The 15821-nt window shown below is 41.7% G+C and overlaps 1 protein-coding gene across 2 annotated transcripts; it reads left to right on the top strand.

Annotated features, from left to right (window-relative positions):
- Positions 1 to 4783: 4783 nt before the first annotated feature.
- TMEM212 (transmembrane protein 212) lies at positions 4784 to 15497 on the top strand. 2 transcript variants are annotated; one of them, XM_043522967.1, is made up of 4 exons: positions 4784 to 4948; positions 9862 to 9921; positions 10518 to 10841; positions 15135 to 15497. In XM_043522967.1, the coding sequence occupies exons 1-4, from the start codon at positions 4784 to 4786 to the stop codon at positions 15138 to 15140; spliced, it is 555 nt and encodes a 184-aa protein (XP_043378902.1). In that variant the 3' UTR covers positions 15141 to 15497. The 2 variants fall into 2 exon arrangements, with proteins under 2 accessions (XP_043378902.1, XP_037764973.1); XM_037909045.2 differs by lacking the exon at positions 15135 to 15497 and having other exon boundaries at positions 10518 to 11569.
- Positions 15498 to 15821: the final 324 nt, after the last annotated feature.

Below are 15821 nucleotides of genomic sequence, written 5' to 3'. Positions count from 1 at the left end.
CCACCTGCATTACAATTAAGAGGCTGATTGCTAATGGACAGCTAACCACATTCCTGAAAACACCATAGAAATTAACACAAGTTATGCCCTTGGTGACAATCTCAACTAGAAAAGTGAAGGATAGGAAGGCCACCAGAGAAGTAGCCTCTTGAAAGCAGGGCAGAGACATGCTGATGGGGCATATGGGAGAAGCTTGCTATGTCACTGTTTCTCCTGTACTATTCTGTGAATAAACTGATGACTTAGGCCTGGTCTCTACACAAACTTGCATCTGTTTTTGCTAAAGGAATGGTTTTAAATAAGTTTAGTCAAACTGGCGCAAAACCCTGCAAAGACACGTATCTCAGTTTTAAAAGTAGTTTATATTGATTTCGCTTAAATCACTTCCTTGTCACAAGCTAAATTGTCATAAGCCACTCAAACCTTAATGTGTGTCTGTGCAGGATTTTGCACCCATTGAACAAAATTGTTTTTTAAATGAATTTAAGTTAAACTGGTGCAACGTTCTCATGTAGACAAGCCTTTATCTCGCCAGTGCTATCATTTTGGTACTCAGAAGGAGTACTAAATTAAAAAGAGAAACCACTGCTCTCATTAGGTTATGGCCACTATTGCATAGATTCTGCTCCATAATTACTAATACATCTCCAGTACAATAACATCCTCTGGGTTTCTCAAAACAAATCCATGAACGGTTCCCTTCCTAATCTAGCTCCATCCCTCACACACTATGGGAGGGAACAGATTTGTACTGTGTTACATGCATAAATATGTAGGCATCTAGGTAGGGAGTAGAACTGAGTGTACAAAATGCTGTTACATGTATTTTGTTGTGGGCACACTTTCATTAAAGACAAAGGCCTGGATCATTGTTTATTCCCCACACTCTCCCAAGGGGGAGGGGTGGACAAAAGGGCCAAGAAAATCTGTGACGTTCAGGTCTATAAGAAGAAGCCACAATGTGCGCAGGGGGCCTGGCTACTGAAATCCACCACCCCCAGGGACCTGCCTGAAAGTGATGAGTGGAGGCAGAGGCCTCCATGCTGCCCCGACTCCCTGCCGCTGATAGCAGAGCTCCTAAAGGTGCTGACTTCCACATAACTGCAGAACAGAAGCTGCAGAAAGGACATTGCAGGAGTTATACTGCTTGGTTTTCACACTGTGCTGTTATCTGCTCTTTTACTGACTTGCCAGGTTGCTTTAACCTCCAGATAAAAGATTCAGTAAAAGTCAAAGCATGACTCAGACCAAGGACTAAATTATTTGTACGCTACTGTGCAAAGGTCCCTCTTCATCAGGGAATGAAATACAACCCTGATTACCACTTAACAGCAAGAAAATATGGAATGTTAACCATTCCGGTCATGAGAAAAGCATTAAAGAGTGTATTGGAAACATGCAGCCAAAAAGGAGATCAGAGCTGTGATTTGTTATTAAGACATTCACACTAGATGGGAAGCACTAAATAACATTAAGCTGTTAGGCTCTCTTTCTTCACTCTACATGCAGGAAATTACATTTTAAAGTAGTGTATGATCTTTCTAAGTCTTTAAAGGGGTCACGCACTATGAGCATCTGGCATGCTTATGTTGTCATTCAAGACCATGAAGTCATCTTGCAACTTGCATTCCTAATAGAGCCAATAGCGTATAATTTTCCATGTGTCACTTTATTGACTTGCTAATAGCAGAGATTAAAGGTAATCTAAGAGAAGACAGACTGTGCATATTTAAAAAAATAAAAGGCCTGCTAATTTTAATTTAATTAAATTGGAGTTTGGATAATATTTCATAAAGAAAGTCAGTGTCATAAGAATAAATATACTTTTTCAATCTTATGGTGACAACCCATAGATCAATTAAGTGCCAAAAGAACCCCAGACTTATCCAGTGAAATTAATATTGTGAAATCCATCAAAGGCACACATTCAAAGTTAAGGTTGAGGTTCTACCTTCATGCCCCGCTTTACTGAGTTATTGCAGCTCCTATTAATCCTGAGTATAAGAGCATAAGAACGGCCACACTGGATCAGACCAAAAGTCCATCTAGCCCAGTGTCCTGTCTTCTGACAGTGGCCAATGCCAGGTGCCCTAGAGAGAATGAACGGAACAGGTAATCATCAAGTGATCTCTCTCCTGACATCCATCTCCACCCTCTGACAAACACAGGCTAGGGACACCATTCCTGCCCATCCTGCCTAATAGCCATTGATGAACCTAGACTCCATCAACGTATCTATTTCTTTTTTGAACCCTGTTATAGTCTTGGCTTTCGCAACATCCTCTGGCAAGGAGTTCCACAGGTTGACTGTGCGTTGTGTGAAAAAATACTTCCTTTTGTTTGTTTTAAACCTGCTGCCTATTAATTTCATTTGGTGATCCCTAGTTCTTGTGTTATGAGAAGGAGTAAATAACACTTCCTTATTTACTTTCTTTACACCAGTCATGATTTTATAGACTTCTATCATATCCTCCCTTAGTCATCTTTTTTCCAAGCTGAAAAGTCCCAGTCGTATTAATCTCTCCTCATATGCAAATGCTCCATACCCCTAATAATTTTTGTTGCCCTTTTCTGAACCTTTTCCAATTCCAATATTTCTTTTTTGAGATTGGGTGACCACATCTGCATGCAGTATTCAAGATGTGAGCATACCATGGATTTGTATACAGGCAATATGATATTTTCTGTCTTATTATCCATCCCTTTCTTAATGATTCCCAGCATTCTGTTCACTTTTTTGACTGCCACTGCACATTGAGTGGATGTTTTCAGAGAACTATCCATAATGACTCCAAGATCTCTTTCTTTAGTGGTAACAGCTAATTTAGACCCCATCATTTTATACATATAGTTGGGGTTATGTTTTCCAATGTGCATTACTTTGCATTTATCAACATTGAACTTCATCTGCCATTTTGTTGCTCAGTCACCCAGTTTTGAGAGATCCTTTTGTAGCTCTTTGCAGTCTGCCTGGGACTTAACTATCTTGAGTAGTTTTGTATCATCTGCAAATTTTGCCACCTCACTGTTTACTCCTAAGGTCATCTGGTTTCTGGGGTTAAATGTCTACAACCCATTGCATTAAGGATTGTGTCCCATGTAGTGTGACCAGATGTCCCGATTTTATGGGGACAGTCCCGATATTTGGGGCTTTGTCTTATATAGGTGCCTATTACCCCCCACTCCCTGTCCCGATTTTTCACCCTTGCTATCTGGTCACCCTAGTCCCATGCCACCTTGACTTTCCAGGGCTAGATTCTCTAGCCTGTTTGCACAACTGCAGCCATGACAAGTGGAATCTTGTCACATCTTGCTAGCTCAGAATTCTCCCAACCTGGGGAAGTCCTCAGCTGGCTTAGAACTGGCATGGCACCCCCTCCTCTACCTAGTCCTAGGGGACATAAGCGGCAGGAAGAGAGCTGGATCTCTGTTTGTTACCAGCTGGTGTATATTAGAGCAGCCAGGGCCAACAAAATTGCAGCCTGAGAATTAGGGAGCCACAGCTGGATGTTTTGCAGCCCTTCTGCTGGGCCCATTGGACACTAGGGTGATCAGATAGCAAGTATGAAAAATCAGGACGGGGTTGGGGGGTAATAGGCGCCTATATAAGAAAAAGCCACAAATATCGGGACTGTCCCTATAAAATTAGGACACCTGGTCACCCTATTGGACACAGTAGTGACCCTGAACTTGCTGTCAGTTCTTGTCACAAATAAACTAACATTACACAGGTAGAGATGTGTCTACTCACTCAGGAGGGTTGGAAAATAGTTCCCTTCCGCCTCTATGTAATACCATTGCCATCTCAGAGGCCACCCTAATTGAAGGATCATATAACCATGGCAACTCTCCAGGGGCAGCATGTTTGAAATGAGTTCCGCTGTTTTCAGTATTGTGCAGTTGTGACTCAGAAGTTACGTGTGATAATGTGCAACAAATATAATGACTTAAGTCCTTTCAAGCAAAATATTTGCCGTTGCAGGTACAGGAGCAACTGGGGAACCTGTTCGGTAAACCGTGTAATTTTTGTGGTAATCACTAGTACTGCTCCGATTGCAGTCAATGGCCCCTGGCAGCAGGAACAGGCCCCAGAATCTTCCCAAGCCCCTCTTCTGTCCCATGCGTGGAACTGAAATTATCTGCCTGTTTTTGGGGGGATGATCGAAAGTTAACAACATGAATTGCGCAGGGCACTTGATTTTAAAACAGAAACAAGCAAAATCCCCAGTGAAAACCTCCTGACACAAATTTTATGTTATAAATACCTATTGCTAGGGGTGAGCATGGTCACATGCAGAGACATATGCATCTGTGTTCTGCACGTGCTGACCTATAAGACACAAAGGATATTGGGTTCAGTCTTGGCTCTAATACACTGGTCAGAATTGGAAACAATGACTATAGTGCTGTCAGCAAATTTCTGGCTCTCCACAAACTAGGAAGTGGTCGCTCCTCATGGGAAGACAGATGAAGAAGTAATTCGAAATCACTAGATGGGTTTTTCTGCAGCTGAAAGTGGACAGGGATTATTCTTTTAAAGAAAGCCATTTTATGTTATTGGGCACATTAGGTGCCTTTTTGATTCCACTTGTGGCTACGTAGGATTAATTTAAGTTAACTAGAATAATGTTTTGTCATGGTAGGTACACAATCTGCATGCGTCATGACTACAGTCTCTAAGAAACTTCTGTTTATAATGAAACGTCTTTGACTAGGCTTTAGTTACTAATCCTTGATGTGAATCAAGCAGAGGGAAAGAGGAAGAGAGAGAGAGAGACTCATAATGAAAACAAAGAGCCTGTATGAGGGTACCGGAGGGACACTTATTACCTTTGGGATTATAAGCATTTTCTCTGGAATTTTTGCTTTCTTTCCTGTTTTTTCTTATAAGCCTTGGTTTGCTGGCTGGAGCGTTCGAATCGCCTGTCCCATCTGGAATGGAACTTTGGTAGGCCACAAGAAAAATGTTAGCAGGGAAAAGATATTAGAGAAGTTACTGAAATTCTAAGAAAAGTCAACCATGTCTGAATTTGATTCCTATTAATATAAGCTCTTTAAAAAGAAGTACTTGGAGTATTCAACATTAAATTAAATACAGGAGCTCCCTGCAACTCCTTGATAAGATTTAACTTTGCAATAAATGTTAAGATATTGATTGTTTCAGGATATTTGGCTCTCACAATTTTTCTTTGCTAGCAAAAACTAAACTCTCCAACTCTGGGCCAAATCTGGATTTCAGTTACACCAGTGTCAATGTGAAGTAACATGACTGGAGATATACTCTTGCAAGTGATATCAGAATTTGGCTCCTCTCTCACACTGATTTGCTGCTCTTGGGTTCATGTCCTTTAGTTTCAGCAGAAGCCTGTTTATGTTTTAGGTTTCAAACTATGCATGAAGATGTATACAAGTGCAGCAAGTTTTTGAGTTAAAAATTATGCAGCCACAGACCCATGAAATCTCTATAATAGTTTAAGACTCAAATTCTGCTCTGGTTTACACCTAGTGCATCCCCACTGAACTCAGCTCATTGCAGGGGGCTGTATGTTATAGGGCAGAATTTTGTAACAAAGTAAAGAGATTGCAGCCTGTAAAGGGTTACAAGTTCCAGGCTGGTCCCATTGCTGCTTGGGTAGAGTGTAAAAGGAAGGGGAAGCTGGGTCAAAAGGAGAATTAAAGGGTGTCCTTCCTTCTTCCCTACTAGCTGGTTCCAGCGTGGGGAGCCTTTGGGGGATTATTGCCCAGTGTTTTTCAGTTGATCTGCTTTTGGTTTTGTGATTGTTTTGATGATAATTCAGCCCTGAGGAAAGGGCTTTAAAAGGATGGGGGCTTGGAGTTTTCCTTCAGTTCCCTGGTTCATGAAATCACCCACCAGTTTCTACCTTCATTTACTAGAAAAGAGGCATCAAAAGATGCTCAAGTAAAAATCCTTTACTATGAGCGCCTTGGATTGCTGACGTTTTTGAGAGTTACTGATGTCCTGCAGATGTTAGGATCCAAATAATAAATTACATTAAAACAATATGCCAGAACTGATTGAATTATGTTCTGTGATCCTCATCCTATTCCTTCCACCAGGGTTTAATTGCAGTTTTGGGTATCGCTTTACTTAAAACATTGCTGTTGATGGGATTAGGGTGTTTCTAACAGTGTCATTTGTTTAGGGATGCTTTTGTGGCCACTTCCTCTGGTACATTCCACAAAGAGATGTGGACAAACATGGAGCGGGTTTGGTTTAGCAAAGTGAAAATAAGGGTGGTACAGCTATAGATCCCATTTTATCCAAGCCACTAAATTTAAACTTCCAACTTTGCCTCAGCTCTGATTCCACAGCCCCTTGAACTAAGGAAGAACTATGCTGTTTCATCAGTTTTTAAGCAGAACTTTTCATTGCCTTCAAGAGGGAGGTTAGCTTAAAACTGGACGGAAGACTCTGGCTCCAAGTCCTGAAGCTGGTAATGCCATTGCTAATTTAGTGAACACATAAGTTGTTACATGTATGATCAGATTTGTTTTCATTGTGATGGCCAAGATACCATATCATGGTAATAGAAAGATTTCTTCACATTGCTTATGTTTGGCCCTGCCCACTGATCCAGCACCATTCATCCTAAAGTACAGAGACAGACAGTGAGTGCTAAGTAGAGCCGGCTGAAACTCGGAATTTCTGGTTTGAAGGAATTTTCAACTGTTTGAAATTTGGTTTTGTTCCAAGTGTGAATGAAACCTATTTATTTATTTATTTCCTGTGAACCAGAAATTCCAACAAAGGTTTGGTTTGGAAACACCAGCTCAGGAAATGAAATACACACCATGGACCCTTGCAGCTGCTAAAAGAGCAGCAGTGAAACTGACAAGAATCATGTCAGCTTCACAAGCTGCTGCCAGGACTTCCAAGGTCTGTGGCTTCTGAGACACCCCTCCACAGGGTCTGCCCTAGAGCTTCCAAACTCCTGGGCCAGCTGGCTCTCCAGTTTGCCTGACTCTCAGGGCAGTTCACTCATCAGGCTGTGGGAGTCAGGCAATCAGCTGGCCCAGGGGTTTGGATGTCCTAGGGCTCCTGGCCCGGAGAAGCCCACATGGTGGGGCAGCCTCTGGGCTTCATGAGAAGCCCATTCCAGGACTTCCATTCTCCCAGCTGCGCTGTAGAGAGAGCCTGGAAGGCTTGAGAGCCCCAACTTGAGCCCCACAATGACTGGGATATGGTGCATTAGGGGGTATTTCTGTGCAAACCACCAGGCATCTTTAGATTTTCTAGCCAGTGGTTCCAAGCCTGGTGGCAGCTGTCACAGGACATCCCAGGCACTCCACTGTTTGTGAGGGGCCTGTTTGGTAGGATGTGCTGAGACTGGAGTCAGTCATCTTTACTTTAGCCTTGCACTTATGGCCAAGTCATGACCGAGTGGAAACAGAACTGTAAAAGGCAGATTGGTTCAATGGAGTAGGAAAGGCTGCTGGGGGCGGGGGGGTGAAGGTGAGAGACAGGGGGCTGCTGGGAGGTGGTTTGATGCACAAAGATGATTGCATAAGGGGGATGGAATAGACACACAGATGTGTCTGAATGATAGGTAAGGTCTGGTAACACGAAAGTGATTGGGTGCTATGGGAGGGTCTGACAAAAGAGGTACATGGGGGCTGGGGAAAGTCATGGGAAGTGTACCATTTTGGTGGGTTACGGGCATTTGGTAGGGGAGGCTCAGGCCAGACTGGGTCCGTGTGGGGCAGGGGATGGGGAAGGGAATTTGAGCTGATGGTGGTAGAAGGATGTTTCACTGATGGGCAGCCCATGGAGAACGGTCTGGAGGATGGGTCAAACCAGGATCACGCACTTGGTGCTGAGTGCACGCGTATATGGGAAGAACACAGATTGAGCACAAATACAGATTACACAGCACGGAGGGAAATCTGACTCACCGTTCTCTCTATCCATTGAATGTCTGGAGTGCAGGAGCAGGCGGCGGAGTGCATCATGTTCTGTGGCCTCGGGTACTGACAGTGCTGAGGGGAGATTCCAGTGGGAGAGGAATATGACTCCTTTTCCTTCTCCAGCTCCGAACTAGATAATGGAATTGGCCTTGTAGATGTAGCAGCTGCAACAGGTGAACATGGTGTAAGACTGCAGTGTAATTGTTGCAGACAGACACTGGTGCACAGAAGCTGACCTGTCTCCTATCACTTAAAGGTTGCCTCGCTTGTGTTGAAAGTCCTGTTAGGCAGGGCAGTACTCAGATCCCAGGATTCTGCAGCCTCCATATTTAGGTGAGTACATGACCCCAGGCAGTGAATGGGGAGATAGGTGGCTAAGTGCCAACTACTTGAGGACTGAAAATTCTGCTAGGCAGCAGCCTGTTTAGGGAGTTTGGCTGTACAACGCTGAACAATGCCTTTAAAAACAGACCCTGAGTCAATGGAAAGAATCCCATTGGCTACACTGGATCAGATTAAGAATTAAGAAAAAAAAAACCAAAATGGCAGTGCTTACAAAACTGCAATGTTATGGCATTTTAAACTTTGGGATAGAAAGTAACATTTCTTGCCAGAGTATTTAAAACAAACTGGAAACTGATCATCTACTAGTTTAAATTATCTGCCTGGAGCTAAACCAGCATGATGTATAATCCCTCCCTTGCTTTTATCCATCTTCAGTTTTTCCTTTGTTCCACCAACCACATGTGCATTAAGTGTAAATTGAACCCCTCTCAGTTGACAAAGAAGATTGTGAAAGAGTTTGGCCCTCATCTTATAGTGCAGCCTCAGTATTACAATTGCTCTTAATAGTACTCTTATTTTGTAGCCTAATTTATTCTGGCTAGAACCCTGTAGGATCCCCTGCCTGTGGCTTTTCTTCTGCTTAATTTAGCCAACTACCACTCATGACTCCAGATGTTTCTGCTTTTATCCATGAGAACTTTATGTTATGGCTATGCCAAGATTATCATTTCAGGCTCGGCCTCAGGAGAAGTATTTTCAAATTCCCTAAATCAAAAATTTTAAATACAAAGTGCCATGAAATATTAAAATCTAGGTCTTAAAACATTTAACATGCCAGAAAGGGGAAACAAACCACAAAACCATATTGCTCAAGGTTCTGGGTTTTCAAACTTGTTGATACATTTGCCTCTGTGTCAGCAATGAGAGCCCAAATTATGCCATTTTCTGATCTTCTGACCTTCAGAGTCTTGTTTCAGACACATTTGCCTTTGGTGGTTCCATTCATCAACAATATATTATTAGGAGCAAAGATACAGGCAGATCCAAGATTCATGGGCTGGCAAAAAGTTGAGTACAGTGAGCCAAATTCATTTCTGATATATTTAGCATAAATGGAGTTGTGCCTCCAGTGGGGAATTCAGCATAGTAACCACTCAGGTCTTCCTCATCAACTTCCTATTGATGAATTGGCGTATACTCGTTCTCCGAGCTTCAGCCAACCTTGTTAGCATACCCATTGTGCAATCAGAGTCATTAAGGTTAACAACTCTCTATTGTCCATAATCTTATGGGTATGTGCTAAAAGCCATCAGCCCATGGTGGACTCCACATGTACCCAGAGATATTCAGTGACACAGTAATTTTCACAGTAACAACTTCATAATATGACCCAGAATTCATTGGCTGTACAGACAGAGTTCCCAAATCATCATCACCACATACAGTCAACCTCAGTCTAATTGCTACCCTCAGTTACACCTGTGCCACCCCACTGGGAGCGATGCAGGTTTAATGAACATTAATGAAGGCAGAATTTGGCCCATCAAGTTATGATAACAATTAAAACGTTTGCAAAGCATTTCAGAGTTTAAATTACTACTAGCATTACGAAGTATTACGGGTGTAACTGTCTGTTTCCCTCATCCACAGGCTGTTATTGCTGGTGTACTTATTCTTTTGGCTGACAGAGGACAAACACAAAGATCACTTGTAAGCTTATGTCATTATTCAATATGGTGTCTAAATACAGCAGAGAAGTCAGGGGAACTGCAGAGTTAATCCAGATGATATATTCAAGAGGAAAAAGCATATTTTGCAACTAAAATTGTGGATCAAATACACTATACAGGGCTTAAAGCGAACAAGCTTTAAACGTTCTACCAGCTTGGTGATTCTACTAGTTCCAGAGTTACTTCCTGTCTTTAAAATGGGGATTTTTGTTAGTGTTCAAGTTTGGAAGTTAAGGCCGCCCACTGCAATTTATGTCTTTCTGTGATACATGACAAATGCAGAAATAAAATACATCTGCTCTAATTTGTTCTAGTGTTTTTAGCAAAATTTGGTTTCCCTACATTCATCTTGCCTGTAGAGAATCCACATCATTTTTTATAGCAAGTGGCATATATGATATTGATTTTGCTTATTTCCCCCTCCAGTATGTTTCTTGTTCTGGTCACATGAGGGTTTAGAATAGAAAAGAAGTGAAGTAATAGGAAATCTCCCACTCTCTTTAGTCAAAGGTTTTTAATAGATTTTTTTCTCTCATTAGTCAGAAGAGTAATAGTATGTTTCTGTCTCAATTTCAGTGGGAAGCTAGCTTCACCTTTGGCATATTGAGCATCATGGGCTCCCCAATTCAATTTGCTGTTGCAATTGTCTCCATCCTGCTTGGTCCATATTGCTACTATTCATTTGCTGGAATTGCAGGGACCAACTATCTTGGTTATGCAGTTTTGTTCCCTTTTCCCTACAAGGAATTTATGTCTCTCTGCAAGGACCCATTGCACTACGAGTGGTACCATCTGGTTCTACAAATACTAGACCTTTGCTCAAGTTTTGTCATGTTTTGTGGTTCTTTGGCTATTGTGATCAAGCTCACTAAAAGACTGCTCCAATTTGGACATTTAAATGTGAGTATCAATCATTATGGGGAAAGCGGATTACTGCCAATAACACAGTAGCTATGACTACCAACTTCCCTTTACTTAGTGGCATGTCAGACCTGCTCAAGGTTAGGCCAGACCCTGAACTCACTCTCACCAGATTTACACTTCAATAACTCAACTGAAGAAAACAGAACTATTCCAGATTTACACCCATTCAAATGAGATAAATAAGTGGCCCTGTGTATCCTTTGTGCCCTAATACTATTTCAGCTAAATGGGATATTTCTTTAGCATATGCAACAAGGGCCTGTGATATTAGGACCTGATTCAACACCCCCTGAAATCAAGTGGAACCTTTTCTTTGACTTCAGTGGAGTCAAACCCTTGGAGTATAAGCTCTTGAATTCGCTCCTCCTTTATGACTGTGAAATTCTGACTGGTTACAGTGTGAGGTATAGTTAAAAGCTATGCAGGCACAGACATGTTACCTGAACAGCAAGGCCAGGTGTCAAAATAATCATCATTAAAGTTGTGACATCCCTACTTTGTGTGCAGATTTATCAGGCACTGTCTCTGAAAAAGCATGGAAGACTCAAGGCTAATGTACAGGTAGCACTAGGAGTCAAGGCCAAATTTCTTGGCAGTTAGGAGCTCTCAAGGCTGAATCCCCACTCTGTCACTCCGAGTGCAGAAAGTGGGGGCCTGCAAGGATTCTAAAATTAATACTTGCCACTCCAGGCTTGTATTGAACTCCCAAGGTTACAGCTGGTGGTTAGAAAGCCTGCCTGTAACTGCAGCTGGGTGTGTCCCTACCTGTGTGAATGCTGGTGAAAGTGCAGGCTGGAGGGCTTTGCAGCTTGTCATAGCAGTACAGTGTGAAAGGGAGCCCAGGCTGGGAGGAACCTGTCACAGCATGGACCTCACTTTCTTATTTGGCACTGTTGGCACTTATTGAATAATGAATCATGTCACATCAATGGCCATTAAAAGGCTACAAGCCTAATGAAAAGGTTGCAAGTCATGAGCCTAGTTTAAAGTGAGGTTGAAAAGACCAAAGAGCTTGTAATCCACAGCACTGGACATCTCTTGTATTTGTATTTCCCATGAGCTTTATTGATATTGTTCATAATTTTCCTGTCTTCCGTGGTATTTTTCAGAAGACATGAACTGACCTTTTGTTATTTTTATGGTTACTACTTCTCCTCCAATATATATTTCCCCAGATGGATGTTCCTGCATTCTGTTGACCACTTCCTGTTCTGTTGACCACTGTTAACCACTTCCTATTCTTCATTGAGAGTTCAGTCCTGTTGATACTGAACATTCTGGCCCTGATCCAGCACTCAGTTAAGCACATGCTTTGAGTTCAGCACATGAATGGTCCCATTGAAGACAGTAGGACTACCCACACATTTAGGTGCTTTGCTGGGCCAGGGCTTGGGTGCTCAGCACTTTGCACAATCAAGCCCTGATTATCTAAAAGTTTTCTCCTACAAGCAGTACAGTCAGTACCCTGCCTGCAGACCAGCCTCCAGCTGAACACCTAATTGATCCATCAGTCATGAGACTCTTTTAAAACCCATCCTTCCCTGCCTCATTGCTGAGTCCACCCTCAACAAAGATTTATGTGCACCTTAGCTGTGGATGAGACTGCAAAAGAAATTTGGAAGATTTGATACAGAGCTAATACAACAAGCTTGATTAAGACAATACAATGCTCTCCCTTCATATTTGTACCTTATTCCGTACTGCACTAGTTCATTTCCAGCATGTGAGCATGGCACCCAGGCACATAGGAGCAATTCAAAAGTAAAACCTAAAAGAGCAGTGGGGAAATGTGCCAGCCTGACAATGGGGTTTCATTTAATAAGTATAGTTCTGAGTGTGGAAATCAAATCTGAAACAGTGACAGACAGCATTGTCTGCATTCTTGGAGCAGCACTAAACTAGCAGAAAGAAAAGAAGTGGGACACTGGCCCAGACATGCTCCAGCTGGCTGCAACTATATCTTCCCTCCTCCATGAAATGTAACCATTCAGCTTGTTTTCATTTCATTATTGGAGGGTATTTTTGCAACCTGCCAGGAGGAAAAAAAAAAAAGGAAAAACATTCTTTTAAACGCCTTGGTATTTTTTTTAAATGAACCTGTGGTTTTCACGTAACTTGTACTCCTTTTACATTGAGCAACATAAAATTAAATAGCCATCTACAACATCCACAGAATCAGCTACAGCTGCCACCAGGTAGCTGTACATTTTACACTCTTTTTTGCCAAACTTTCCAATTCTCTTCTATGAATTCCCATGTGCATGTGGGAGAACAGCCCCTCTTTACTATCATTATATTTTGGCACCTGCTAGTCAGGAAACAACTGGCTAGCAATGTAAATCAGGCATTTAATGAATTCATCTAAGGCAGGGATTGGCAACGTTTGGCACGCGGCCCTTGAGGGAAAGCCGCTGGCGGGCTGAGCCAGTTTGTTTACCTGCAGCGTCAGCAGGTTCGGCCGATCGCAGCTTCCACTGGCCACGGTTCGCTATTCCAGGCCAATAGGCGCTGTAGGAAGAGCGGCCAGCACATCCCTCGGCAACCCTAATGCTGCAGGTAAACAAACCGTCCCAGCCCGCCAGCGGCTTTCCCTGGCAGGCCGCATGCCAAAGGTTGCCGATCCCTAATCTAAGGCCTGATCCTGCAGACTTTTACTCCTGGGTGCAGTTCCATATCAACTGGAGGCTCAGGCTTTCACTTTGTTCCCTGCCTGAGGGGCGAGCCTTCAAAGAACAGAGTTCATCAGTTTTCATTTTACAAATATTCATATTCAAAATATGCTACTGTGCAGAGCTACTCGCTCTCTGCCCTCACCTTGCAGAGCTGGTGGAATTTCTGCTTTGGTCCTGCTTTGAGCAGGGGGTTGGACTAGATGACCTCCTGAGGTCCCTTCCAATCCTGATATTCTATGATTCTATGATTCTATGAATTCTACCTTGGTCAAAAATTGAAAAGCTTTGCTGAATTCAGATCAAACTGAAATTTCAGGAAGAAATAAAATTCACAGCCACCTAAAGGCAGTGACTATATAGAGTCCCACAGAACATGAAAGCCTCATTCAGTTCTCACTATACTCCTTGGGCAAAATTCTCTTCTCAGTTTATACCTATGCAATCCAACTGAAGTCAATGGGCCAAAATTCTGTCTTAGCTATGTGGCAACCCTGCCTGAAGTCAATGAAGTTGAGAGAGCTGCTCCTAGGAATATGTAGCAAGTGCAGTTACATGTGACCCATTACCCATGCTACCTCTTTGTTAGCCAAACTGATGGGGTGCAGCTTGGTGGCTATAAAAAAAACGTACTTTAAATAGGGAGCTGATATATAGCGTGACAACTCTGGGAACCACATGAAGGGGCTGGTTTTCATCAGTGGAGACACCTGGTGATGGGAGAGGACAATGGAAGAAATTGGAGTCCCAAAGCATCTGCATATCACTTTTTAAGGTCAGGCTTGACAAAGCCTTGGCTGGGATGATTTGATTGGGGACTGGTCCTGCTTTGAGCAGGAGGTTGGACTAGATGACCTCCTGAGGTCCCTTCCAACCCTGATATTCTATGATTCTATGATTCTATGAAAACAGGGTGGACAAAAAAAAAATTTAAATCAAGGGTTTTTTTTTTAATTTAAATGGGATGTTTTTATTTTGTCATTTAATTTATAATAAATTTTTCTCTTTAAAATAAATCCGTTTAATATGAAATCTGAATTTAATATAAAATATGTTAAGGCCTAAATGTATTATAATCTCTTAACACATTTAAATAAAAAATAAATAAACTGAATCCATGAGCCTCAATCTAAAGCTTTGAGTTAAAGGCTGCTTTTCTATATAAAGAAAGAACAGGGGAAAAACATTTAACTTTTGAGGTCAAGCATAATAAATATGGCACAATAAGTCATGTACTTTATTGAGGGCTTGTTTTGTTTAATAAAAATGAATTTTATATGCTGTTTGTGTGTGTTTAATTAAATTCCACTGGCCATCCTAATGCAGCTTGACACAAATCATAAGCAAAAAGTTAATTATCTAGTAAATAAGCAATATATCATTCACTGTTTTCTAACATGCTAAAAATGTACAATTAATTAATAAGAATTTGAAAATATTAAGCTATATAATTACTTGTATAAATGTCTGTAGTTATAGCACACTCTCCTAGGTAGCAAAAATCTGTGCCAAATGTCATGTAAAGGCTCTATTTAGTTATAAAACAATATGTTTTAATGGGTATATCAACCAACAAAATCAAATGGCCATTCTTTGGCAGGAATAAAGGTGTGAGCGAGAAATTTGCATCTTGGCAAAGAAGCAGCTGGAGGTTCCCATCCCCACAAACTTTCTGTCTCCTGAACCCCAAGTGGAGATGATTCTCAAAAAAGAGGAAAAAATATCAGAATGAGGGACAGACCTCCGAAGTTCTCTCTCCCTCCACCTCTACTCACAACATTGACAACAGCAGCAGAACAAAGGAAACAGCGTTGGACTAAGGGAGGGATAGTGACTGAACGATTCAGCCCATAGGACTGCTAGAATATGTGATGAGAGATGTTTGCTTTGAATTCACTTAGCTTGTTAAGTTAGTCTTTTACTTTTTATTTACTTGTAATCAATTATGACTTTTATGCCTCATTACTTGTAGTCACTTAAAATCTATCTTTCTGCAGTTAATAAACTTGTTTTATTGTTTTATCTAAACAGTGTGCTTGGACTGAAGTGTTTGGGAAACTCCATTTAAAATAACAGATTTGTGCATACTATTTTCTATTAATATAGTGATGGACTTAAATGAGCTTTTATTGTCCGGAAGAGGACTGGACAGTACAAGACACACATTTCTGAGAGAAAGTCTGGAACTGGGAGCTTCCTGATTTTGCCCTGCAGTGTAATTCAAGAATGGTTGGCCATAGCACTCATAGCATATAGCTAGGAGTTATTTACATGCTGGAGGCTGTGT

This window comes from Chelonia mydas, chromosome 9, assembly GCF_015237465.2.
Source record: "Chelonia mydas isolate rCheMyd1 chromosome 9, rCheMyd1.pri.v2, whole genome shotgun sequence".
In the NCBI taxonomy this organism is placed as follows: Eukaryota; Metazoa; Chordata; order Testudines; family Cheloniidae; genus Chelonia; species Chelonia mydas.
This window is presented reverse-complemented; position numbering and strand designations above follow the sequence as displayed.

Excerpts from the sequence above, each read along its gene's own strand:
- TMEM212 (XM_037909045.2), top strand. The coding sequence starts at position 4,784 with ATGAAAACAAAGAGCCTGTATGAGGGTACCGGAGGGACACTTATTACC. Across the intron at positions 4,949-9,861 it reads CCATCTGGAATGGAACTTTG|GCTGTTATTGCTGGTGTACT; the intron begins GTAGGCCACAAG and ends CCTCATCCACAG. Across the intron at positions 9,922-10,517 it reads GACAAACACAAAGATCACTT|TGGGAAGCTAGCTTCACCTT; the intron begins GTAAGCTTATGT and ends TCTCAATTTCAG.